This window comes from Ramularia collo-cygni (assembly GCF_900074925.1).
Source record: "Ramularia collo-cygni strain URUG2 genome assembly, contig: RCC_scaffold03, whole genome shotgun sequence".
In the NCBI taxonomy this organism is placed as follows: domain Eukaryota; kingdom Fungi; phylum Ascomycota; class Dothideomycetes; order Mycosphaerellales; family Mycosphaerellaceae; genus Ramularia; species Ramularia collo-cygni.
Genome location: NW_019716257.1, coordinates 115,230 through 139,799, shown reverse-complemented (window position 1 = coordinate 139,799; position 24,570 = coordinate 115,230). Strand labels below are relative to the sequence as shown.

The following is a 24,570-nucleotide window of genomic DNA, read 5'->3' as shown; positions in this document are numbered from 1 at the left end:
GTTGGAGAATAGGCTGGTGGGAGCACGACGTGTTCAGTAACACGGCCAACGAGGAGGATGACATGCAGTTTATGACTTTAGATACCCGCTGCAAGGAGTGCGGCATGCATGAATATCCACAACAGCATTTCGGTAACGACATCGCGGTGAAAGTCCTGTTGATGTGCCATTGTCTGCGTTGGTAAGTGTGAATTTGTTGTCGAATGGCGTGTCGCGGATGTCATCACTTGCTTCGAAGTTCGAAGCTTGCCGCGTTCGCGGAGAAGAAAGTTTACGAGGTTGGTGGTTTAGTTTGATTTCTTCTCACGGCATCGGCTACACTCGTCCTCGTTTTCGACTTCGACCATCCACCAATAATCCGGCCTCCCCTTCATTGTAACAGTACCTGTACTCTTCACCTTCCTTCATTTCTCGGTTTCTCTCAAAATTGTCCTGTCTGTTCTCAACCCCAGTATTGCTTTGAAGGACCTTATTCGACTCGACTTGACTGGACTGCATCGGACATGGCTGCTGCCAACGAAGGTATGTTTGCCATTGAGTGCATTGCCATGGCTCTCGATGCTTCCCACGCGTTACATCGATCTCGAATCTGACTCGTGCGACTTACAGAGTCGTCCAAGCCGACTGTGAACGGATCTGGAGATCCTCACGCGACCACCGATGCCAATGGAAGCGAAGCATTGACCAATGGTGCATCAGACAAGACAGAGAAGCCAGACGGCGAGGATACAGAGGCTGCGCCAACAGTAGAGAATGTGTTCCAGCTTACCATCAAGCTGCCGCGTGCACCGCACCAGACGGAAATCACGGTCTCCACGCAAGAGCAGGTGCAGGACATCCGGCAGTCGATCGTGGACACCCCACAAACCTTCCAGTACTCATGCTTCCACCTCGAGCATCAGGGCAAGCGGGTCAATGACTTTGTAGAGCTCTCTGAAATCTCCGGGATCGTGGAAGATCCCGTATTCCAGCTCGTTGAGGATCCATACACCGAGGCGCAAGCCCGGATGCACATTGTGCGTGTTCGCGAGCTGATCGGAGCTGCTGGCAATCGCACTGATCTAGTTGTCGGGGTCGATGCTGGTATAAGCCTGTGCGATGGCGTGGAGTTGCCAGAGAGCCAATCTGGAAAGGAGGAGTCCAGCCCGGTAGTAGACTACAATCTCAGCACGCCTGGCTCCGTCACCACGCTACTGGCAAAGCGTCGGGAAGCGGCTCCGAAGACTGTTAAGAATCTGTCGCTGTCGCCATGGAATGCGCCGCCGTATCACCTCCGCATGCGCGGCCATCTGCTCTATCTCCAGGTCACAACCAACGAAGGCGAGCAACACTCCATCACTTCGCACGTGTCTGGCTTCTACGTCAACAAGTCTACAAACAACAAGTTTGACCCAACGCCACGGAGCTCTCCCAAGTCTGCATTCGCCCACTCCCTCGTCAACCTCCTGAGCGAGCTTTCCCCCTCATTCGATGCTTCATTCCAGCGCCTGCAAGTATACAATGGACAGCGCGACCCGCTCGCATCTTACCAGCTATCAAACTGCCTCCCCGCAGCGCCCTGGATCGTGTCGCCTGCGTCTGTGCAGCAACACCAGCCTGACATTACCCGCACCCAAGAGACCTTCCTATTGGGTGGCGCTGACAATGCAGAAACACTTCGRGATTGGAATGAGGAGTTCCAATCGACCCGGGAGTTGCCAAAAGAGACGGTGCACGAACGCGTGTTTCGCGAGCGTCTGACATGTAAGCTCTTCGCTGAGTACAACGAGGCCGCTGTACGTGGTGCCTGTCTCGTGGCGAGAGGAGAAATACAGCCCCTGAATCCGACTGAGAGCAGGGATGCTCAGATCTTTGTCTACAACAACGTATTTTACTCTTTTGGTGCTGATGGCGTCGGTACATTTGCAAGCGATGGAGGCGATGAAGCCGCGAGAGTGGCGACTGGAAAAGATGTCAAGGGTGTCAAGGCTGTGAATCAGCTGGACATCACGGGCCTCTTTACTCCTGGCACAGTCGTCGTCGATTACCTGGGAAAGCGTGTTGTTGGACAGAGCATTGTCCCTGGTATCTTCAAGCAGCGGGAACCCGGCGAGAACCAGATCGACTACGGCGGCGTTGAGGGCAAAGACGTCATTGCCACACACGAAGGCTTCGTGCAGCCTTTCCAGGAGCTCAGCGTAGCGATGCGAGTCAAGAAGCACGCTGTCTGGGACAAGGAGGACAACAGACACGACCTCGAGGCAAGCGTGGAGACCAAAGGTCTTCTCGGTACCGACGGCCGCAAGTATATCCTTGATCTGTACCGCGTGACCCCATTGGACATCTCGTGGATCGAGAAGCACCGTGAACATGACCAGACTGAAGAGAGCCGATACCCCCACCGCATGACCGTCCTACGGCCAGAGCTCGTTGAGCTGTATCGCGTGTCGAAGATGCGGGATTACATAAACGAACAGCTGGCGAAGAAGCGTGCGAGCTCGACTGAAGACGCCAGCAAGGCATCCTCCAGTGGCGAACCTGACGTGAATGGAAGTGCTGAGGAAAAGGTTGGCGAGACCGCCACGAAGGAAGAGCAGAGCTCGAATGTCGACGGCGATGTCGAGAAGAAGACGGAGGATGTAGAGAGCAAGCCACAGCCACAAGATCAGGTCGATCTCACCGGGTTTTCTTTCTCGTTGAACCCCGATGTTTTCAGTGGCCAGAGACCCCAGGAGCCTGAAGAGAAGGCGGAGTGGGAGCAAGATGCGGAAGATGTGCGTACCGTGTGTACGTACCTGAGCACCGAGGTGCTTCCACGACTGGTCAAAGATCTCCAAGAGGGTGATGTTGGCTTCCCCATGGACGGCCAGAGCCTCGTCCGCGAGATGCATAGACGAGGCATCAATGTTCGCTACCTCGGCGAGATCGCACGCCAGTGTGAAGCGAACACATCAAACCATAGGTTGCAGGCCTTGAAACATCTTTGCCAGCAAGAAATGGTCAGCCGAGCCTTCAAGCACATCTGTAACAAGGAGATGCGAGCTCTTCCGCCAGTCTTTGCTCAGAGCTGCGTCGCCCACATGCTCAACTGCTTACTTGGGGCTGACCTCAACTCTTCGCCGAAAGCGGAGATCGAGGAAGACTTGAAGTCGCTTTATTCCGACACGTCCTTTGACTTCGAGAAGATGGATCCTGAAAAATTGGGCTCAGAAATCAAGAGACAAGTTTACTTGCGCTACCGGTTCGAGCTTCAGGATGAGCTTGTGCAGAAGTCCAAGCAACCGCAGATGCTCCGTGAGATCTCCAGAAAGATGGGCCTTCAATTTGAAGCCAAGGAGTACGATTATACCAAGACTGAGGGTGCATCTGCACCGGCGCTACAGGAGAAGAAATCCAGCGAGTCATTTGGCACGCAGAAGAACGGCAACGAGGGTAGCAAGAAGAGCAAGAGCAAGAAGAAACATGCGGACAACGGCACCAACGGTGTTGCGCCACCGTCTCCAGTAGCAGCTTTGGCGACGTTCCACCCTGAGAATATTGTCAATGTTGTACCTATCGTCAAAGAAGCGTCGCCGCGCAGTGTGCTGGCAGAGGAAGCCTTGGAAGCCGGTCGCATGAGCATCCAGCAAGGCCAGAGAGAACTCGGACAAGAGCTTCTTCTTGAAAGCCTGAGCCTGCACGAGCAGATCTACGGCATCCTCCATCCCGAGGTGGCTCGCGTGTACTACGCCTTGTCAACGTTATACTACGGCCTGGATGAGAAGTCAGCAGCCGTGGAGCTTGCCAAAAAGGCTGTCATTGTTTCGGAGCGGACGTTGGGCGTTGATGATGCCGAGACTGTTCTTGCATACCTGAACCTGAGTTTGTTTGAGCATGCCAATGGTAACACTCGGCAAGCTTTGCTATACGTCCGTCACGCCTTGGACCTGTGGAAGGTCGTCTATGGCATTCGTCATCCGGACTCCATTACGACCATCAACAACGCGGCAGTCATGCTCCAGACACTGAAGCAGTTTCACGAGTCGCGACTCTGGTTTGAGGCTTCCCTGGAAATATGCGAAGACGTGKCCGGTAAGCTGTCCGTAAACACGGCAACGCTATTATTCCAGCTTGCGCAAGCGTTCGCGCTGGAGAGCGACAGCAAGGCTGCAATGGAGAAGATGCGCGAGAGCGCTAGAATTTTCACTGCCGAGCTTGGAGCGGACGATGCAAACACCAAGGAGGCTGAGTTGTGGTTGAGCAGGTTCACCGCTTCTGCCGTGAGCCAGGCAAAGCAAGCCAAGCAGGCGAGCTTGCTACTGCAAAATCGAAACAGCATCTTGCGCAACGGCGCGCGAACGTCGAGAGTCACACCTGGCACAAGGCAGCTCCCACCCATTGGCCAGACTACGGCCGCTGTCTCGCAGCCTCTGGCAGCTTCAAAGGGAAATGACAACATTGATGATCTGGTGAAGTACATTGACGGTGGCAAGGAGGCTAAGCCATCCACGCCAAAAAACAAGACGACAAACCCGAAAAAGCGGAGTCAAAAGGCGTAAAGGCTTATAGAGGCTGCATTACGTGACGGATGCATGTAATCATGTACAGTATGTGTATACAGTATAGCCCGGTGCAGATGCATAGGTTGGCATTGGCATCTTGTATATAATAATCTCCCCTTTTGATTTCGAGGCCCTTTGGGCTGCTTCGGCATCACCACCTTATCATCGCCTCATCATTTGTCGGGCTTACTGCATGAGCGACCTCACATGGCCGAAAGGCACTTCTACCAGCAGGTGATGGGAAACGTRCTGTCTGGACTTCCGAGTTGTTAGGCGTTGATTTTGCTGAACAGCGGGATGAAATGACGTCTTGATGTAAGCGAAAGCACTTTTTGATGAAGCGAAAGCGAAATACCTAGTGCATGTGCAAATGCTCCACCACAACCCCTACCAACCGACCGGAGCTTTCACGGAATGGCCTGCGTGGACTGAGAAGCACAAATTGTTGCAGTGGTCAAAACATCTCGACGCCTACACCAACCATTGCAGCGTGAGAGGCGAAGGCACGCGACCATCGACCAACATTCTTCCCTGAAGTTCCACTCGGTTCGATCCTCCCGAGGCCTCGCTGCTAAATTATTTTGAGTTCTCGCCCGTGGAACGAGTCTTCGATGTGGCCTTTCTCCAAACCAATTCAGAAATCGGCCACTCCAACTACTCCCACATCGCCGGACAAGGATAAGCGCCGCAGTCGCAGCCATTTTGAGGGCAAACGAAAGAGCAAACACGGCGCGGAGGACCCCGAACATCCCCTCAATCTTTATCTGCAGTCGGGCCAGTTCCCCACCATGTCCTCGTCCACCGCGAGTCCACGCGACTCCATCAATGGCGGCGTGCCGATAGGTGCGTCGGCGGATAAGATGGAGACCACGCCTGCACCCGAGACTGAGGCGCAGGCATCTGCCGGCGAAAATGAGCAGGAACAAGAGCAACGGCCGACTCCACCACCGCACCGCACCAAGAGCAGTCCACCTCCGCCGCCTGAGATCCGGCCTGAGGAGGCAGAAGCATTCAAAGCGGCGGGCAACAAGTTCTATAAGGCTGGACAGTATGCCAAGGCAATAGATGAGTACACCAAGGGTTGGTTCATTCTTTTCCAATCGTATTTGTACACTCTGGCTGATGTTTGGCTTTCAATTAGCTGTGGATGCCAACCCACAATCGTCGACATACCTATCCAATCGCGCGGCCGCAAACATGGCTGCGAATCGTTTTCCCGCTGCTTTGGAGGATTGCAAGCTGGCAGATGAGTTGGAGCCAGACAATGCCAAAATCTTGCACCGCTTAGCCAAGGTGTACACTGCACTAGGACGACCTCGAGAAGCATTGGACGTCTATGAACGCATACAGCCCACTGCAACTGCCAAGGATAAGGCCCCGGCGGAAACAATGCAGAAACACATTTCACAGGCTGAAGAGAGCCTGAAGAATAGCACAAGCGGATCGTTGGCGATTTTCGGCATTGACCAGGCAGAGAAGGGTCTCGGGTCAACTGTGCAGCCGCCCCGGAAGTKGAGACTTCTTCGTGGCGAAGCATATCTGAAAATGGGAACGGTCAACAGTCTTGGTGATGCGCAAAATGTTGCCATGTCGCTACTGCGTGCAAACAACGCTGATCCCGAGGCCCTCGTATTACGTGGAAGAGCACTTTATGCACAGGGAGAGAACGAGAAGGCGATTCAGCATTTTCGGCAAGCCATTTCCTGCGATCCAGATTACAAGGACGCTGTCAAGTACCTCCGGGTGGTGCAGAAGCTCGACAGGACAAAGGAGGAAGGAAACACGCATTTCAAATCAGGGAGGTATCAGCCAGCTGTGGAAGTCTACACATCAGCACTCGAGATTGATCCTACCAACAAGGGCACGAACTCGAAGATCTTGAACAACAGAGCAATGTGCTACTCGAAATTGAAGCAATGGAAGTCTGCGATCGAGGACTGCGATAAGGCGATTCAGCTCGACCCAAGCTATACCAAAGCTCGCAAGACCCGGGCAAAGGCACTAGGCGAGAGCGGCGATTGGGAAGAGGCTGTAAGGGCGTACAAGAAGATCGCCGAGCAGTCACCAGACGAGCCTGGTATTGCCAAGGAGGTACGGAACGCCGAGATGGAGCTCAAGAAGAGCAAGCGCAAGGACTACTACAAGATCCTGGGCGTGGAAAAGGACGCGACCGAAACGGAGATCAAGAAGGCCTATCGAAAACTTGCTGTCATTCACCATCCTGATAAGAATCCAGGCGATCCTGATGCAGAGAACCGCTTTAAGGATATCCAAGAGGCGCACGAGACGTTGATCGATGCCGAAAGACGCGAACGATACGATAGTGGAGTCGACCTAATGGAGCCTGGCGAGCAATTCGGCGGTGGCGGCTTTGGTGGGATGGGAGGCGGTATGGGAGGAGGTGTCCAGATCGATCCTGTAAGTTCTTTCTCCAGCATTGTATTTGAAAAAGGTATACTAATTACCAAAACAGGAAATGCTATTCAACATGATGAATGGTGGAGGCGGAGGCGGGATGGGAGGTGGAGGATTTCGGTTTGGTGGAGGCGGCGGTCATCCTTTTGGCTGAACCATTCCCGTGGTGGTTTGATCACCGACTTCTTGATTACGCCGTTGCACCTGGCTTTTGGTGCGGGTATGCACGATAMAGTATAGACTCTGCGATGGATCGGCCTTGGCTCCTCGATGACGAATGCCGTCGATGGGATGTCCTTGAGATTAACGTCCATTACGACAATATTGGTGCCCTCTCTGCAGAGGTCTCTTTAGGAGGCACGAAATGTCAAGATAGCATCGTGTCAGTATAAACATTGAACTCTGTTCGGTGAGAAAGTGAAAGTTCAAAGCTAGAAGGTGATTTGTGTGATTCATTCGAGCGGCATGAGGCGGAATGAGAGAGGCGTAGATGGCAGACGGTGAAAGCCTTAGACAACACGTGAAAGAACAGGAAGTGAAGCACCGTGTTCGTGTTGACATGCAAGGAACTGATGCATTCTGCTCGTGTTGACATACAGGCATTACGGACATGCGGAACCCCTCAAGATGGGTCTTCCATCCTGGTGGACTACAATGGTAAAGAAATAGGTGTCATAGTCCGCCCCCGCGTAGCTGAGCTGTGCTGTGCCTCCGTCGCTGTGCTGCTGTTCAAACATGATAACCGAACAACCCTTCCGCCGGCTGCTCCACGCGCGAGATACCCGCTCAACTTTAACCTCGCTGCTCAGCTGGTTGAATGCCAGCAAACCAGCTCATCGGTGCTTGAGATACGGGCCTGCGGAGCTGCCAATCAATCGTCGATGCATATAAATCCTGAATGTGAAAGTCCTCAAGTATGTTTTGGCAAGATCTCATGGACGATCCAAAGGACTGGCAAGGCGGACTATGCGTCCATTTTGCCAAAAATCCCATCGTCGACATCCTCATGCCTGCCATGGGGCTCGTCGTCAAAGCTTTCATCGCCCTCCATATCGACATCATCAGCCCGATTATTACGGAGGTTCGAGTAGGCGGTCTTCTGGTATTTGGCGGGAAGAGGCGGGACTGGAGGAACATCTGCTGAAAGACCCGTGGGACCGGTCTTTGGTGTACCATAGCTGCAGCTCAGCAATCCCACAGCTGCCGCCAGATCTGCCTCGTCACCACCAAAACTTTCTGCCGTCACGGGCCGGCTGGCACTGGAGGTGCTCCACTGGCGATGGTGCGCAAAACCGTTCTCGGCATTGGGACCGCTTTCCGAGAAGACGGACTGGTAGGAACGCGAGAAAAGGCTACTCTCGTTGCTGAGCCGCTTGGAATCCCGGTAGGAATGGTCGAGGTGTGGAGGCGGTGTGGTCTCGGTCGAGCTGAGCTCCTCATCCCGCATATCAGACGAGCCCGAGGCGGCAGGAGAAGACGAGTTGTCGCYGTCGTTTGGACCGTCTTGGTTCATAGCCACCAGCACTGATGCAGCTTCGAGAAGTTGGACTTGCTGGTGTTTCGAGATGAGCAGTTTCGACGTCAACTGCCACTCGGGAGTGTGTTCCCACAAATGCTTCGTCAAGCAGGATCCATGTTTATAAGCCTTGCCGCAGTGCTCGCATTTGAGCTCGCCCGAGGCTGCCTTGTCCTTTTTCGACAAATGAATGCCATCGCTGGCACGACGCATCTTGAGCTTCTTGTCGACGGCCTGAARGGAGGAGAGAGAAGGCCCGTCGACCACGGCACTGCTGCTCAGGACCGAGGCGGAGGATTGGGCGTGCGGATGGGTGGGCAGGGAGCCCGGATTGGACTGATTGGCCATGTCCTGCAGCGACGCAAGGGCCGACTTGGAGAAGGTTGAGCTCTTCCGGCGGCTGATGCGATTGGGTGGGTTGGCGGTGGTGCTGTGCGAATGTGTTCGGCTGAACGAGTTGCGGGTGGGCACGCTCAAGGCGTTGGGTCCGCTCACGGACAGCCGATGTTGGCTAATGGGACGGGATGTAGACGTGGACATGTTGGCGGTCGGTCTGTACTGACGGGATGGTCGTGTCAGTCAGTCGGTCGGCCAATGTTGACTGGCCTGGACAATGGAATTGCCGAACCTCTGGATTAGAATATAATTAAAAGTGGATTGTCGCGACTTCCTCTTTGTTGTTGAACGCCACTAGGGATGCYGATGGGCAAGGGTGAGGCGGCGATACAACGGCAGCAGTAACGCAGTAGAGAATGGTATGTGCAGGGCAGGGCAGGGCGGGCGGAACTTCAATAAAAGGATAAGGTGGGTAGGCGCGATGGTGGTCGGATCCAGAAACATTAATGCTCGAGACAGACGAAGTCACGGGCATTCCAAGCGGGGAACGTCTAGTCCCAGAGCCCTTGTGACTTGCTGCTCCTCTTTCGCGGTCCAGGTTTTTGATTTGTCTACATCTAATCTTCTAGGCAGGCATTGATCATTCGCATAAACCGCAGGAAATCAACAACCTCATCATTCGCATCCCCCTTCTCTTTCTTCGTGTTCATCTTGCGACTCGTAGCCCTCCGTGCCCTACCTATCATCACAAAAGAGAGCCTCGAGCCTCGCCAGAGATACCGCTTTAGCTCCAGGAACCGCGGGCGCCTAGAGCGATCGACGACGCCTTTGGGGTTCGGGGTCCTCTGAGGCTCCCAGAAAATAAAAAAAAAATTGTTCATGCCAGATTGTGGATGCTGTCTTTCATGCGTTGTCCGCCCCAGGGCGTGGCATGGACCACTCGGCGTCGAGCAGAACTGCTGCTGAGACCCGAGGATCGGATTCGCAATGGCACAGACGTTGGAGTTCCAAGTTCCGACGCCGGGTCTCCCTCACCAGCTCGAGCGATCGGAGATCGCCAACGCCCCACACGTTCTCTCTGCTTGCGCACCTGCGGGCTGCCGCATCTTCATGTGCTGATATTCTCCGCTGTATGCGTTTCTATGGCTTTTGCCCAGTCACAATGGACCAACAGCACCGTGTCACCATGTCTCCAACCAATAAGCACTACTGACATGCCATGAATAAAGATAGCCCCAAAATCTGGACGACACGAATCAGACGGAGTAGCGTCGCGCTCATTGCGAATCCACGCCCGTGCACTTTTCGATCGCCCTTCCCGGTCCGTAYACGTGGAGTGGCTGAGGTATTCACTCACTCAAATCCTCCGGGAGCATCTCAGTAGAGCATTTCAGCTGTTGTTGGGAGAACTCGCTCGAGGATTGCGAGATACGCCAGATTCAATGCATGAAAATGAGCAAGTCTGGCCGGAATGTCAGCCAAACGCCCGTATCATCAACAATAATATCTCACGCATTGTCACGATCGGCGGCTGAGCGGCGTTGGTACATCCGAAACAGGCAAACCATTTCACAGCCCGCCGTCAGCCGCAACTCATCATCAATCAGCGAACCGCCGTTACCGCCTTTGTCTCAAGATCAGGCTTCGGTCCAGTGTGTGGATCAGGATCACGCATGCCCTGGAGCGTCACGCCGGAATTATTATCTCTGCTCCGACCATCGATTCCTGTGTTCGTGCACAATTGTACTCCACCTTTGTCTCCACATCTCGTCTGAAATGGAAGTCTTGCCCGATGTAGCTATCGCAGCYAAGTACTAGCCAGCATGTCTTCTACTCTTCGCTGTCCGAAACCACACCAATGTAACGTGAACAATCTCCGGACTGTAGTACCGCACATTCATAAATCCGTGATAATTCACTTGTGAGCATTCACTGCTGACGCGGCCGTACACAATTTCCAGCCAAGATAACAATTTTCCAGGGAGAGAAATTCAAGCAGCCAATCACTCGCTAGCGCCGCTTAGATCTGGCATCGCGTGGACCCACCTTTGGTAACATCACGTGTCTCTAAGCCCTGTTGCGTGTTGCGCCTAAACCTAGCCGATCTGGTGAAGACCAAGGCACTAGATATCATTAGATTAATAATTGCTCGATCCTTCCCGTGAGGAGGCGCAATGAGCATCATGCCAGCTTCAAAAGGCTCACTCACTTTGGTGCGCGAAGGTGACCATCACTCGGCATACGATTCGTCTTTGCTGCTTGAGCCAGGATACCGCTACTGGCTAGGATACCGCTACTGGCTATACTTTCATGCGTGCAAGACAGCGGTCTGACGGTTTGTTTTGCTTGATGCAGAAAGTCAAATACGACGCCAGTTTTGCAAGAACGCTGCATGAACGGTGAGCAAACTGTGGCAGCAAAGTGCCGCACGTTCGCAGCCTGCTGTGATCGACTATTGCCTGCCACTCGCAACTCTCTTCCCTCCCGTGATACCGTCATGTATTTGACAATGGGTCTGTGCTTTTGCATCTGAACAGCGTCCGGAGACTCACTCCGGCGCATTTCCAGGAGGAATCGTACGGGACCCAACCCAGAGACCGCTATGAATTACAAGCAGGCACTTTGGCTGATGTCTTCGGTGGCTTAGAACTATCCTTAGGTTTGTGAATGGCCACCGAGACGTTCATGGACCCATGCTGGACATGTCCATACCTTAGTCTCGCAAAAATCGTGAAGGCTCCAGGATACCCGCGAGAGGCGCCTTCTCGTTTCACTTCCAACGCCCTCAGACGCCCCGAAGCCATTCTCTTACCGTTGTCACGATCCAACCCCATAGCCGCAAGTGCTGTACAACAACGGCATTCCACCAAGACCCTGTAGTAGTACTCCTCGAAAACCCATTCCGAGGCGCCATTGCTCCCGAATAGAGCAAACCTCGCAGTTCGGATCCCCTTGGACGATGTTAAGCTCCGTTATCTGCCTAGCCCGTTTTCCCCTCCCAAAATGGGATTTTCGCGATGCATCATAGCCCATGGAACGTCTTCCACAGCGTCGTAGTATCGTGTCGTCCCGATGTGGAGATGTGTATTTCCGTTTGCCCAAGTGTGGACCAGATGACGGGATCGAATGTCTACCCATCCTACTCGAATGCGTCTCAGATGGCTTGACGCATCGCCAATGGCTTTTGTTGTTGTTTAGGACAGAACCACGAAGAAAATCTTGCGTCGGGTGGGTCTGGAGATCGTATCAAGAGTGTCACCAGCATAATCAAGTCAGAGATGAGRAGAGATATGATGTGCAGAATGACTGGTCTAGACTTGATGACTTCTGCCGCCTGGCAAGCTAAATGGGAATGACGTTTTGATAAATGGAAGCATTGATTACCAGCTTCGAGAGTGCACAATCTTTGTCAACGTAAAGTCCCCATTCACTTCTTACTCTCTGGTATTCTTATCGTGCGTGGCCGATTCATGCTAAGCGTATTGCGAAACCATAGGCAAATTTTGGTTTCTTGCAGCCACTGAACGTGCAGGAGGTTGCAGGAGGTCAATAGATTGGCGCATGCATGCTTGGCACTTACTACTTTGAAACCCATATCAACAGCTATGCTTTTGTCCTTACCGTTCGTCTTAATATCAATGCAAGCGACGCGATCGGATGCCGAATGTGACATCCTTGACGCAGACTGACGGCAATCATCACCACACGCAGCACGTGGGCAAGCAATGCACTTGCAGCCATCAAACTGAACAAACGGGCGCAAAGCCTCGAACATCAACAAAGCCACACTCGCCATTTCTCTTTGAATAACAGTCAGCAAGTCGTCCTGGCCTTTCCATTGCGCCTCAAGCCAGATGCGGGTTGATGGGGCCACTGGCTTCCAGTTCCCGTCGGGTGAGTTCACTGTTCGAGAGAAGTTCCGTCTCGTCGCGCCCAGAGCCCACGTTGTCCCCCGAGTTTCGCTTCTGCAATTCCTCGCTCGAAAGGAATCCCGCATCTCCGCGCCCGGTAGCTTCGTTGATGTCGTCGACGTTCCATCCATGCGTGAGCTCCAGGTGGAAGCTCAGCTCGTACACCGTATTGAATCTCACCTGGCAGCCATTGGTCAAGCAGGCAATAGGTCGCAGCTCGTGGTATCCAGATCCAGTCAACATCGCGAGGGCAACGCTTGGCTTCTTGCTGGGCTGATCGACATCCATTTGGTCATAGTCAACCTCTCCGTCAACTTCATCATCATCCTCGCTTTCGTCCTCAGTCTCAACTTGGCCTTGAGCTCCTCCTCGGCTCTGCTGGGACATGGCCGATCGGTTGCCACGTTTGGGACGGGCGACGATGTTGCCCGTAGACTTCTCGGAGATCGGGATTCCCAGATGCTGCGTCCGAATGTGATTGATGAGACTGTGCTTGGTGGTAAGTCCGGCTCCGCAGCCCTTTCCATTCCACCGATCGACCTTTTCATTACCACTAAGATCGAACTCGCCGCAGATGAACTTCTTCTTCCCGTCGTGAACCGTCTTCACATGGGCCGCCATGTTTCCCTTCTTATGAAAACCATTTGCAAGGACGGCACGAGGGCAACCCTCTCGCGGGCACACGAATTTCTTCTCAAGCTCAACACGCTCGCCATCAGGGGTATGGTGAATGTCGATGTGAGCGGCGAGATCCTTGGGGGTCTTGCACTTCTTTCCGCATTCATTACAAGTTGGCGGATGCACGAGAGTCATGTGACGCTGAAGCTCGTGGTAAGTCAGGAAGCTCACAATGGCCTCCGCGGGCAGCATGATAGGGTTATCGTTGAGGCTGAGGTTCTGCATGACGCCGGATTCGAGACCATCGCGATAGGACAGCGTGTCTTCTGGAGGAGGCAGGAATTCCGGATCCAGTTCGTTCTTCACCACTGGCAGGACATCCTGCTCGGTCAGCGGATTGGCGGCACAAGTGCAGATCTTGCAGTAGTGTTTTGGCGGTTCGTGCTCGCGGTGAATATGGCTTCTTAGAAGACCTGGGGTCGGGAAGAATTGTCCACACGCTTCTCCATCTGTCGTGGTACGTGAGCACATATACGAATCCTCGTGCAGATGATCCTTCTTGATATGACGCTGGAGCGTCTCCTGCTTGCGAAAAACCATGTTGCAATTCTCCCAAGAGCAAGTTGTTTCCTCCTTCTCCTCGTGGACGGCAAAATGTCGCTTGTACTTTTGAGCTGAAGCGAACTGCTTATTGCACGGCTCCAGCACGCCCGTGACGTGATTTCGCATAGTGTAGGTGCAGACAAAGGTTTCGTCGCCATGCTTTTCCTGGATATGACGCACAAGGTGTTCACGTTTGAGAAATGCTTTATCGCAACCCTCCTCGCTGCAGGCGTGCGGTCGCTCGCCGGAGTGTGAGTTTAGGTGGTTTTGGAGATGGACAGGGCGGCTGAACATCTTGTCGCAACCATCGTAGGTGCATGGAATGTGCTTCTTCCGCGGCGCACTCTTGGGCTTATCCTTACCCGAGGCGGTCGTGAATGCAGTGGCAGTGACTGAGGCGGTGTCGTCGGCCAGTGACGCTGCACTCGAGGCCGTGGTAGCATTGGTATTGGTGTTGGCCTGATCGTCCGCGGTGGTGTTGTCGTCCTCGTTAGGAATGCGTGCCCTCTTGACAGAGCTCAGCAGAATATTCTCTGCCGCTCGCTTCCGCTTGAAGGGCTCAGCATCCTTCGAGGKCGCCATGGCTGTCGACGTGTGTGTTGGTAAGTGGAGATGCGGCAAGAAGAAAGAGCAGTCGAGGCTCCAAATTCCAATATCGACAAATTTAGAGTTCAGTCAAACGCCGAATGCCGCTCGCTCCGTTCACAATCTTCTCAGCCCGCGTCCAACAATCGCGTCGCATCCGCTTTACTGTCACCTCAGTTTGGCCTCAACGATCGTCGCTTACGTTGAACAGTCCTCCTCGCCGATTCAAACTGATCCACACCCTCTGCGTGTCGACATCGACCGAGCACCCGCATCTCTAGACCAACGCTACATCGTTCACAATGTCGGACTATGGCGGCGGCGACGATGATATGCGCGACATGGGCGAGACGGAGTACGTCTCAATCTGTGCAATATCGATGCGCTCGCTTCGTACGCTTGCGTTTCAGACATGCTAACGGTTTGCGCTTGTAGGGAGTTTGATGACAATTTGATCGAGGAGACACAATTTGAGGAAAACTACGACAATGGTGCGTTTGCGGTCTCCCCTTGAAGCCACAGGAAAGCTGGTGGATTGTATGCCTAACCATATGGCAGATGATGTGGATCCCGAGAACGCAGCGCAAAACCCAGAGCTCAACAGCACAGACTTCACGGATGGCACTCAAGGGAACATTGTTACGAGCGGCGAGGCAGGTCTGGTCAATGCGGTCAAGACTGTGAAGAGCAAGAAGATTGCTCAGGAGAAGAGAACGACGACACCATACATGACCAAGTACGAACGTGCAAGGGTTCTGGGGACAAGAGCGCTGCAGATCAGGTGAGCCATACTCAGGAATGTGTTGGATCTTGACAATCACTCATGCGAACAACAGTATGGGTGCTCCTGTACTCGTCGATGTGGAGTCAGAGACCGATCCCCTCCAGATCGCCCTCAAGGAGCTGCGTGAGAAGAAGATCCCGTTGGTAGTACGCCGCTACCTCCCGGACGGCTATTACGAGGATTGGACGTGCGAGGAGTTGCTGTAGTAAGTTCGATCAGGAGTTCATCAGGCAAGGTCGCATGGAGCCTCGTGCTGGAGAAGACGGCCTCTGGTATTTCGCTAACCTTTTCAACTACGCTCCAGGAACTAGTTTCTCTCATTCCATCCGGAGTAATGGTCGGTGATCTGCCACTTTAGCGGAGAGCACGTGGAGCTTAAAAATGTTACATATAGCGACGGCGTTTGGGACCAGAGGGGCTGGGCTGGAATATTCGCGATTGCGGGGCATGGGTCCCACCAGAATTCCAAGACCATAGCATACGAGTTGCCCCAGGCACTCATCGCACGGCACACGGAAGCGTACATGGCTCAGAGCCATTTCGACAGCTTGTTGATCCAAAGCGAGATATTTTGACTGCATACGGAAAGTCTTCCCAAATTTCAGCCCTGTGTAGAGCTCCGTCTCTCCGCAACAGCTCCGGAGGCCCTGGTACGTCAGTTTGCACCTCTTCCCCACCTTCAGATTTCTAGAAACTCTTCTCGTGCACATGCCATTGCTGCGCTTTAGATTCTCAGCTCCTCTTGCCTTGATCAAACCTCTCACTCTTATCCATCGATCGCATTTCGCAACCACTGCTTTCAAGATGTCGTTCGAGACCACCGGAACCGTCAACAGCTTCGGCGGTAAGCTGTTGAAGCTGGCTCACCAGGTAGGCCCACTGTCAATCACAATCCTCATGATACAACTAACGTTGTAAAGTCCAAAGTCAACAACTGTGAAATGAAGCTGAACCTTTATGTACCCCCATCGGCCAGCTCCTCCAAGCCCGCGCCCGTTCTATTTTACCTGGCTGGATTGACCTGCACTGGTGACAATGGCGCGGAGAAGGGTTTCCTTCAGGCCAAGGCCTCGGAGAAAGGCATTGCAGTCGTCTACCCCGACACATCTCCACGTGGTCTTCAGATTGAAGGCGAAGACGAGAGCTATGACTTTGGCAGCGGCGCCGGCTTCTACGTTGATGCCACCAAGGAGCCATGGACCAAGGGCTACAACATGTACAGCTACATCACTTCCGAGCTACCTGAAGCACTGTTCAGCCATTTCAAAGAGCTCGATGGAAGCCGGGTGTCTATTACGGGCCACAGCATGGGAGGTCACGGTGCTCTCACTCTGTTCCTGAAGAACCCGGGCAAGTACAAGTCCGTTTCAGCTTTCGCACCCATCTCCAACCCGACCAAGTGCCCATGGGGTGAGAAGGCATTCTCGGGCTACTTTGGCGAAGACAACAAGTCGAAGTGGGCAGAACACGACGCTACCGAGCTGTTGCCCAAGTACCCCAACGATACCGATATCTTGATCGATGTGGGCACCGGTGACAACTTCTACAAGCAGAAGCAACTTCTACCCGAAAATCTGCAAGAGGCGGCAAAGAAGGCTGGGAAGAAGGTGACCGTGAGGTATCAGGACGGATACGACCACAGCTACTTTTTTATTAGCACGTTTGCGAGCGATCATGTTGAGCATGCGGCCAAGTACTTGCTCGCGTAGTGAGTTACTGCTGTGAACAGTCATTGGCGGAGCAACACTGCTGACTCGGTCTTGGAGTGCAGAGTCGGGGAAACTTTCGAAGCTATGAAGGTATGAGTAGACAGAAGGTAAACAAATATAAAGGAGATTTCGAGCAGATCGACCGCCATGTTCTGATACAACGAAGTCAAGGAGCTTATCATGTTAAGTGCCAGCACCGGCTCCGCGAGTGAGGTTCTACCCTTACAACATTGTGTGATCTCTGCATCACGGTACGATCGCCTTGCCATTAGAGGAGACTCGAGAATGGCACTGCGTGTCAGTCCTTACGAGAGGCGATTTCGTCAGCAATTACAAGCTTGTATCACACTTCTGGATTCCTTTTCAGCTTTTCGAGTTTCTTCGTCGGTTACACAATCTGCAGGCCCTTGTGACGGATGAAAGTTATCGCTAGAACTAGTGGATCTGTTGTGAAACAAGATTCATGCTTCGCGTTGTCTCAAACAGGGACGACAACAATGACGGCATGAGGGGATCAAGGCACATGCAGCTCTTGAGATGTGGGACCGAGCAGTGCACCAACACAATACCTCACCCTGCCGTCCGTGTTTGTGTAGACACTCCGCCCGTTTCCGTTTCCGCCGCCGCCGTCCGCGGCTTGCGATATATACCTTGCATCAATCATCATCATCGCGCCAGGGAAGTGAAGCTAAGTAGATGCACGCGGCAGCAAGGTAACATCTACCTTCCCGTTCTGCCTCCGCTGCCCTCGACATGCTCAATCTGTGAAAATCATGGCCGACATTCACAATGCTCTCACGCAGCTCTCGGCCGTCGACTGGAACAATGTGCCCCACGATGACCTCAAGCCCTACCTTTCCGAGGCCTTTGCAGCTGGCGAGCTGATATGCAACTCGGTACCACCACCTTCCAATGGCACGCCCTTTGAAGATGCGAAGCCGTTCTACGACGAGCCCAACAAGGCGACTTCACACAAGGATATGCACCCTTCGACCACGCTCCCACCGCCACCCAGTCCGGAGCATGGAGATCTCAGCAAACATTGGGGCAAGCCTCAGAAGTTTAAGAACAATCCATTGAACGTGCATGTGTACAAAATGGCAGGAAACGATCGGCATGGAGCTTGGTTCGCACGGAAAAGCGTTCACGAGGGACTCGGATTCGACAAGATGAAGCGGGCAATGCTGAGAGAGTTTCCACTCTCGCTATCAGTCAAGGGTGGTCCCGGTGCAGGAGCTGTGCGAGGCATTGCGGCAGACAAACGGTTCGAGAGGAAGGATATGGATGGTGTGGGTAAGCTGGAAGTATACCAGCTGAGTGCCCAATTTCCAGGACCTACGACACCACGAGAATTTGTGGCAATGTTACTCAGTAGCGACGAGGCACTGACAGACAAGAGCGCGGTAAAAGTTGAGGGCGGCAAGCAGCATATGCCTCGACACTTCATGCTTGTCTCAAGGCCTGTTGACTATCCGGATGCCGTGGAACGTCCTGGTTATGTCCGTGGAAAGTATGAGTCTGTGGAAATGATACGAGAAATACCGCTCTCCACTGCACCCGCAAAGTCGACTCCCAACGTTCTGTCGGAGGGAACAGATTCGAAAGACGCGGATACTAAGACGGATAGCGAAGGAGGCGATCCTGAGCTCAATCCCGTTGAGTGGATAATGGTCACCAGGAGTGATCCTGGAGGAGGTCTTCCGAGATTTCTCGTCGAGCGAGGGACTCCGGAGAGCATCATGGCAGACGTCCATAAGTTCTTCGATTGGGCTTGCAGTCAAGATGAAATCCTGCACCCAGATGAGGACCTGCGGGATCAGGAAGGCACTATCGAGCAGCAAGTTGAGACCGAGACCGTGGAGACCACCGTTGCACACAAACATCCAAGTGAGGGCGCTGCTGGAGAAAAGGATCTCTCCGCTTTAGAAACTACTTCAGAGCCTTCCAGCCAAATCGACTCGCAGGGAGGTGTCTTGTCGAACATCACTTCTGCCATAGGCGCTGGAATCCAGACTTATGCTCCGACGTCTGTCGCCAACTTGGTTCACTCGAAAAGTCATGCGATGGAGGATGACCTCACTTCAATATCTGATTCCTCCATTTCCTCGTCCGACTCGTTCATGTCTGCGGATGAAATGAGGTCAGAAACCACTGTGATTGACGGCGATGCCGCCAGCATTGTCAGCGGCGATGGAGAACTCTCAAAGGAGTTGAGCAACTCTCACGACAGGGAGGTGCAAAAGCTAATAAGGAAGCGAGAAAAGTTGAACCAACAATTAGCGAAAAAGCGTATTACGGAAGAACTCAAGCTCAGACAGTCACGGGATAAGGACTCGGAGGATCAATCTAAGCATCAGGAGAGAATGGACCGCGAACTGAAGAAGACGGAGGAGAAGCATCGGAGAGATGTTGAGAAGCTCGAGGCGAAGAAGGCAAAGGAGGTTCGCAAAGCTGAGGAGAAGCGAGCGAAGAAAGATGACCAGACTAGGATTAAGATGCTTATAAGGGAGCGTGACGACTTCAGGACACAAAAGGAACTGTACAGGAAAGAGAACGTGCTGCTACAGGAACAGGTTACCGAACTCCAGTCGCAGAATAACCTCATGGCACAGAAACTCGGCAAGGATGTTCTAGAGAGCATTCGGGGCGGCACCGGGCGCCAGAGGACRGACAGCATGAAGAGTAGTGCGAGTGCGAGTGCGAGCTCTGGTTCGGGTAAGAGAACTTGACGACGAACTTGCTGCACTTGACTGTCCTGCTGTATATACGAGCCCACGAGCGATGTGTACGATTCGGAAATGAGCATGCTACGAAAGTGACTCTGCAGTTTTTCCGTTTGATGAGTGAACATTCCAGTCTAGGAAGTGAATCGAAAGGACAGCCGCCAGCATTTAGGCTATTCTGAGACCCTGCGCATTTACATCATCTTCAACACTTTTCTACGCAATATCTACGACAACTTGTCTCTTCTACGGTCAGACTTCTACTGAACAACATTCCTACCGTGGTGAGTAGAATATTGTTCTGGTCGGGCTTGCGCGTGTGCAACACTCTTGTCAATCTTCCTCATAATGGCAGGCAATGAGCCATTATACATGGTAAGTGTCAGCACGAGCCTCACGAGTTACAGAAGCTCAATATACTGAGATGACATTCAACAGGGATTCGATCTCAGCACACAGCAACTCAAAGGTTTGTTCCGCCGTCATACACGCTCGAGATCTCAACAGCTGACGACTCCAGGCATTGTTGTGGACTCGAAGCTGAAGCTGATTCACGAAGCCAAAGTCGACTTCGATAAGGACTTGGGGAAATATGGCATCGAGAAAGGTGTTCTTACCAACCCCGCRGAAGGCGAAGTCTTCGCGCCGCCATCCATGTGGTTGGATGCTGTAGACCTGGTTCTTGGTCGATTGAAGGATGCTGGACTCGATTTTGGTCGAGTGAAGGGTGTTTCTGGTGCTGGCATGCAGCACGGCACAGTGTTCYGGTCCAGGGACGCTGAGAAGCTACTTTCAAGCCTTGATTCGAGCAAGCCTTTGGCCAGTCAGCTAGATGGTGGGACCACAGGTAAGCAGCATTCCTCGTCTGATTAGGAAGCATTTAATCTTGGACTGATGCATCAAGTCACAGGAAAGGGAGCTTTCGCTCACCCGATGAGTCCCAACTGGCAAGATGCAAGCACACAAAAGCAGTGTGACCTCTTCGACGTCGAGCTTGGAGATCCGGAGACCTTGGCCAAAGTGACGGGCTCAAAGGCACATCATCGATTCAGTGGCCCGCAAATCCTTCGTTACAGGACCAAGTATCCGTCCCACTATGAGGAAACGGCGAGAATATCACTGGTCTCGTCATTTCTCGCATCCGTCCTCCTTGGTAAAATTGCTCCCATCGATATCAGTGATGTCACGGGTATGAACCTATTCGACATTGAGAAAGGAGAGTGGGATGACACCCTGTTGGCTCTTGCCGCTGGTGGCGATGCCGGCGGTTTGAAAAAGAAGCTCGGCGAGGTCTCGAAGGATGGAGGAAAGTCATTCGGCAACATCAGCGATTACTTTGTTGGACGATATGGCTTCTCTAAGGAGTGCGAGATCCTTCCCTTCACAGGAGACAACCCTTCAACCATTTTGGCTTTACCACTCCGCGCGGACGATGCCATGGTCTCGCTAGGCACAAGCACGACGTTCCTGATGAGCACAAAGCAGGTGAGTAATAATCGCCCACAATATCGGCTCTCTCTGGTGGCTTACGATGTTTTACTAACCTCGGTGTCGTATAGTACAAGCCAGATCCCGCGTACCATTTTATGAATCACCCAACGACGCCAGGCCTATTCATGTTCATGCTGTGCTACAAGAACGGAGGCCTCGCCAGGGAACAGATCAGAGATAAGCTAAATGGCAACGACTCCGGTGACTGGGACAAGTTCAACGCCACTGCTGTCTCTACATCGCCACTTTCACAAGAAACGAACAATTCCATGCGCCTTGGATTGTATTTCCCGCGGCCTGAGATCGTTCCAAACCTCCATGCAGGCCAGTGGCGATACGATTACGACCCACAGTCAGGAGACTTGAGGTCAGCGTCCACGGATTTCGCTGAGTCGGATGCACGCAATATCATCGAGAGCCAGTTCCTTTCCTTGCGACTACGCTCACATAACCTCGTCAAGCCGGAGAAAGATGTCAAAACTGGCGAGGTCCTACCAGCACAACCAAGACGAGTCTACCTCGTAGGTGGCGGGTCTGCGAACCCGGCGATCGCCAAAATTGCTGGTGAGGTACTAGGTTCTGTCGAGGGAGTGTACAAGCTTGATATCGGTGGTAATGCTTGTGCACTAGGAGCCGCGTACAAGGCGGTCTGGGGCTGTGAGCGAAAGTCTGGTCAGACGTTCGAGGATTTAATCGGCAGTCGCTGGGATGAGGCTAGCTTCGTCAAGAAGGTGGCTGACGGGTACACTAAGGGTGTATTCGAGAAGTACGGAGAGGCTGTACAAGGCTTCGAGAAGATGGAGAAGCTGGTCCTTAAACAGGAAGGAGAGCTGAAGGAACAAGTGGGAGGGGGTTTGATGTATGCGCCTGATGAGTAGCGTATACAAAGTGGTTGTGGCTTCTGGAGAGGAGTCCAGGAATGGCGGCAGTAGCGTTGATAGCATCTGTAAAAGTAGCTGTACCGGGAGCTTTTCGACAGTTGACGTAGCTTCATGGTTGTWYYTYTWKTAMTGWYAYKSSRMCMMCSKMKWTCTACACATTCACGCAAGGTGACGTGGGCGATGAGCGGGCCTGCTAGAAATCAACGTGAGGAACCAGCAGCATCTGTGTCAAATCATGCGCATTTTCATGTCATCGAGTTCTCTCCACCATGATCCGACGTTGACACTAACGCTCACATCTTTCGCATCTCGCTAGTGATCYCCTCATCACGATGCTCTGCATGAACAGAAGCTCCCTTCTCTTTGCCAACAGCGATATCGGTACCACTTCCGCTCTCCACATCCTTCATCTGAGAACCTTGCAATCCGAGCGTGGACTCAAAAGTGCGATCAATGACGTCGCGATAGGCGGGAACGAAGTTCACGCAGATGGCGTAGCTCAAGGGGACCAGGAAGAAGCCAAGGGGAACGGCCATCGCGATGGCTGTGCCGCCGTGACCATTCACATCACGCGCATCAGCAGCAGCGCCCATGGCTGGGCTAACGACGGCGCCGCCAGACACACCTGCAATGATGAAACCAGAGCCGCGCTTTGAGTGCTTACCTAATCCGCGCATGCCCAGTGCCACGATCGTCGCGAAGATGATACTCTCCCAAAACAAGGCTGGAGAGAAGGTCAGGACGATAGGTCAGAATGAAGGAGTAAACGGATTCGACTCACTGAGGTACAGCATTATCTATATCATCGAAGACTATGGTCAGTATTGGCTTCGTATTGCGGGGCCTATGGTGGCTGTTACTCACCATGCCAGTGTCGCCGCGCTGCGTAATAGTAGGGGCGAGGAAGACAATGCACCTATATTGCTGTCAGTGATGCAGAATATTGACTGAAAGTGTCGACTGACATTGTCATGTACACCAGAAAGATCCATCTCGGGCGTATGAACCTCATGAGAGCAACACCAACGAAGCGGCCTACTGCAAAGGCAGCTTGTGCTCCGCTTAGAAACCGAGCTGCAGTTGAATCCGATGTTCCGGGGCGAGTGTCTGGCACTTTGTCAGCTAGAGCCATCAACCAGCTAGTGACCCGTGTAATTCACCTTTGACATAGTTGATGAAGAAAGCTAATTTTGAGGTCGTTAGTCAAGCGAGTGTGTGATGATTCGTAGTGTCTTGACTCACTGGCTATTGCCACCTGAGAGCCCGTGTAGCAGAACTGCGCAAATGAAGCGTGGAATAGTCGGTACTGTTTGCTGAACGGCTGGACTGCTGACGGATTTGCCTGTGACTCTTCCGCTTGGAACTCCATATCTGCGTCCGTGATCTCCGGGATTGGCGAGAAGTAGAAAACGATCGCGAGTAGGAACGTGAAGCAAGCCATTGCCAGGTAAACCCATTGCACTGTTCTCAATGACTGGACATCGTCTCCGATATCGTTGAAGAATACATAAGACCCAAGGACCGGCGCAATGACCGTGCCGATTCCATTGAAGGCTTGCGAGAGGTTGATACGCATCTCGGCGTACTTCGGGGGTCCGCATACCGTGATGAAGGGGTCTTATGACGAAGAATAGAAGATCAGCGACGTCTCAGGAGTACTGACAGTCCCCGGAGCGCTTTGCGAGGCAGTAGCGTATCCAATGCGCGTGGATACGGTCGCTCGAGGGCGTCTTTCCATGCTCATTCTTCTTTTTTGTACTTACTTGCAGCGGTCTCAAGGGAGCCAAGGCCGTTTCCAATGATGAACTGGTGGGTATCAGCACCATCACCTCCTCACGCTCATCTACATCACATACAATAGCGGCACAGAATCCACCAAAAGACTTGTAGAGTAGACATGGCCACGCTACTAGGGCTCCTACGGCGTACAGGCATAATCCCCAAATGAAGACAACCTTGTAGCCATAGTGACGGAGTAGCCAATTCGCGTGTCCAAGCGATGCCAGCGGGTATGCTCCGAAGTAGGCTGCTTGAAGACCGGCAGACCTAGCTCTTGTAATTCCGAGAACATTTTGGAAATGCTTGAAAGACGATTAGAAGTTACTCTTGATCCATCGCGCTGGCGAATGCTGGCTGACCTTGTTCAAGGTGTCCAGAAGACCATATGAGAATCCCTAGATTTCAGGAGTCAACGCAGAGTTCGATGTCAGAATGAAGATTCATACCCAGAGGAAGAATAGGATTGTCACAAGCACAAGTGGATCTAKGTGTCGAGTTAGGGAACCGACGCTGAGCTCACAGTATGACCGTGACTAACATATGGATTGCCGCAGCGTGAGCTGCGAGGCCTGAGTCCGTGCGTCATTGCTCGTCTTCAAGACGTTCTTTTTGAAGAGTTTTGCCATAGTGACGAAGGATACGAAACATTCCAATGGCGGATATTCGACAAGTTAAAGACGACCGGCGGCGCGAGCCCAA

General features: G+C 52.9%; 9 protein-coding genes; 6 read left to right on the top strand and 3 right to left on the bottom strand.

Moving 5' to 3' along the window:
* Positions 1-503: 503 nt before the first annotated feature.
* RCC_02419 (related to Clustered mitochondria protein homolog) lies at positions 504-4,517 on the top strand (the record flags this gene model as incomplete). XM_023767710.1 has 2 exons in its annotated part: positions 504-522; positions 610-4,517. 2 exons carry the CDS (start codon positions 504-506, stop codon positions 4,515-4,517), a joined length of 3,927 nt encoding a protein of 1,308 aa, XP_023623478.1.
* Positions 4,518-5,131: 614 nt separating this feature from the next.
* Positions 5,132-7,089, top strand: RCC_02418 (related to DnaJ and TPR domain protein; the record flags this gene model as incomplete). XM_023767709.1 has 3 exons in its annotated part: positions 5,132-5,600; positions 5,662-6,938; positions 6,994-7,089. The coding sequence occupies 3 exons, from the start codon at positions 5,132-5,134 to the stop codon at positions 7,087-7,089; spliced, it is 1,842 nt and encodes a 613-aa protein (XP_023623477.1).
* An 810-nt stretch (positions 7,090-7,899) lies between these two features.
* Positions 7,900-8,991, bottom strand: RCC_02417 (uncharacterized protein; the record flags this gene model as incomplete). The annotated part of the gene is made up of 1 exon (XM_023767708.1): positions 7,900-8,991. The coding sequence occupies one exon, from the start codon at positions 8,989-8,991 to the stop codon at positions 7,900-7,902; it is 1,092 nt and encodes a 363-aa protein (XP_023623476.1).
* Positions 8,992-12,632: 3,641 nt separating this feature from the next.
* On the bottom strand, positions 12,633-14,501 carry RCC_02416 (uncharacterized protein; the record flags this gene model as incomplete). The annotated part of the gene is made up of 1 exon (XM_023767707.1): positions 12,633-14,501. The coding sequence occupies one exon, from the start codon at positions 14,499-14,501 to the stop codon at positions 12,633-12,635; it is 1,869 nt and encodes a 622-aa protein (XP_023623475.1).
* A 305-nt stretch (positions 14,502-14,806) lies between these two features.
* On the top strand, positions 14,807-15,863 carry RCC_02415 (related to DNA-directed RNA polymerase I, II, III 18kD subunit; the record flags this gene model as incomplete). XM_023767706.1 has 5 exons in its annotated part: positions 14,807-14,859; positions 14,940-14,995; positions 15,063-15,285; positions 15,341-15,493; positions 15,683-15,863. The coding sequence occupies 5 exons, from the start codon at positions 14,807-14,809 to the stop codon at positions 15,861-15,863; spliced, it is 666 nt and encodes a 221-aa protein (XP_023623474.1).
* A 229-nt stretch (positions 15,864-16,092) lies between these two features.
* RCC_02414 (probable esterase D) lies at positions 16,093-17,085 on the top strand (the record flags this gene model as incomplete). XM_023767705.1 has 3 exons in its annotated part: positions 16,093-16,158; positions 16,209-16,996; positions 17,055-17,085. The coding sequence occupies 3 exons, from the start codon at positions 16,093-16,095 to the stop codon at positions 17,083-17,085; spliced, it is 885 nt and encodes a 294-aa protein (XP_023623473.1).
* A 685-nt stretch (positions 17,086-17,770) lies between these two features.
* Positions 17,771-19,726, top strand: RCC_02413 (uncharacterized protein; the record flags this gene model as incomplete). Its single annotated transcript, XM_023767704.1, has 1 exon — positions 17,771-19,726. The coding sequence occupies one exon, from the start codon at positions 17,771-17,773 to the stop codon at positions 19,724-19,726; it is 1,956 nt and encodes a 651-aa protein (XP_023623472.1).
* A 342-nt stretch (positions 19,727-20,068) lies between these two features.
* Positions 20,069-22,089, top strand: RCC_02412 (probable Probable D-xylulose kinase A; the record flags this gene model as incomplete). XM_023767703.1 has 4 exons in its annotated part: positions 20,069-20,095; positions 20,159-20,567; positions 20,631-21,205; positions 21,280-22,089. The coding sequence occupies 4 exons, from the start codon at positions 20,069-20,071 to the stop codon at positions 22,087-22,089; spliced, it is 1,821 nt and encodes a 606-aa protein (XP_023623471.1).
* Positions 22,090-22,385: 296 nt separating this feature from the next.
* RCC_02411 (related to glucose/galactose transporter) lies at positions 22,386-24,497 on the bottom strand (the record flags this gene model as incomplete). XM_023767702.1 has 11 exons in its annotated part: positions 22,386-22,816; positions 22,874-22,889; positions 22,957-23,008; positions 23,058-23,199; positions 23,253-23,276; positions 23,335-23,709; positions 23,856-23,898; positions 23,949-24,173; positions 24,231-24,266; positions 24,318-24,355; positions 24,410-24,497. 11 exons carry the CDS (start codon positions 24,495-24,497, stop codon positions 22,386-22,388), a joined length of 1,470 nt encoding a protein of 489 aa, XP_023623470.1.
* Positions 24,498-24,570: the final 73 nt, after the last annotated feature.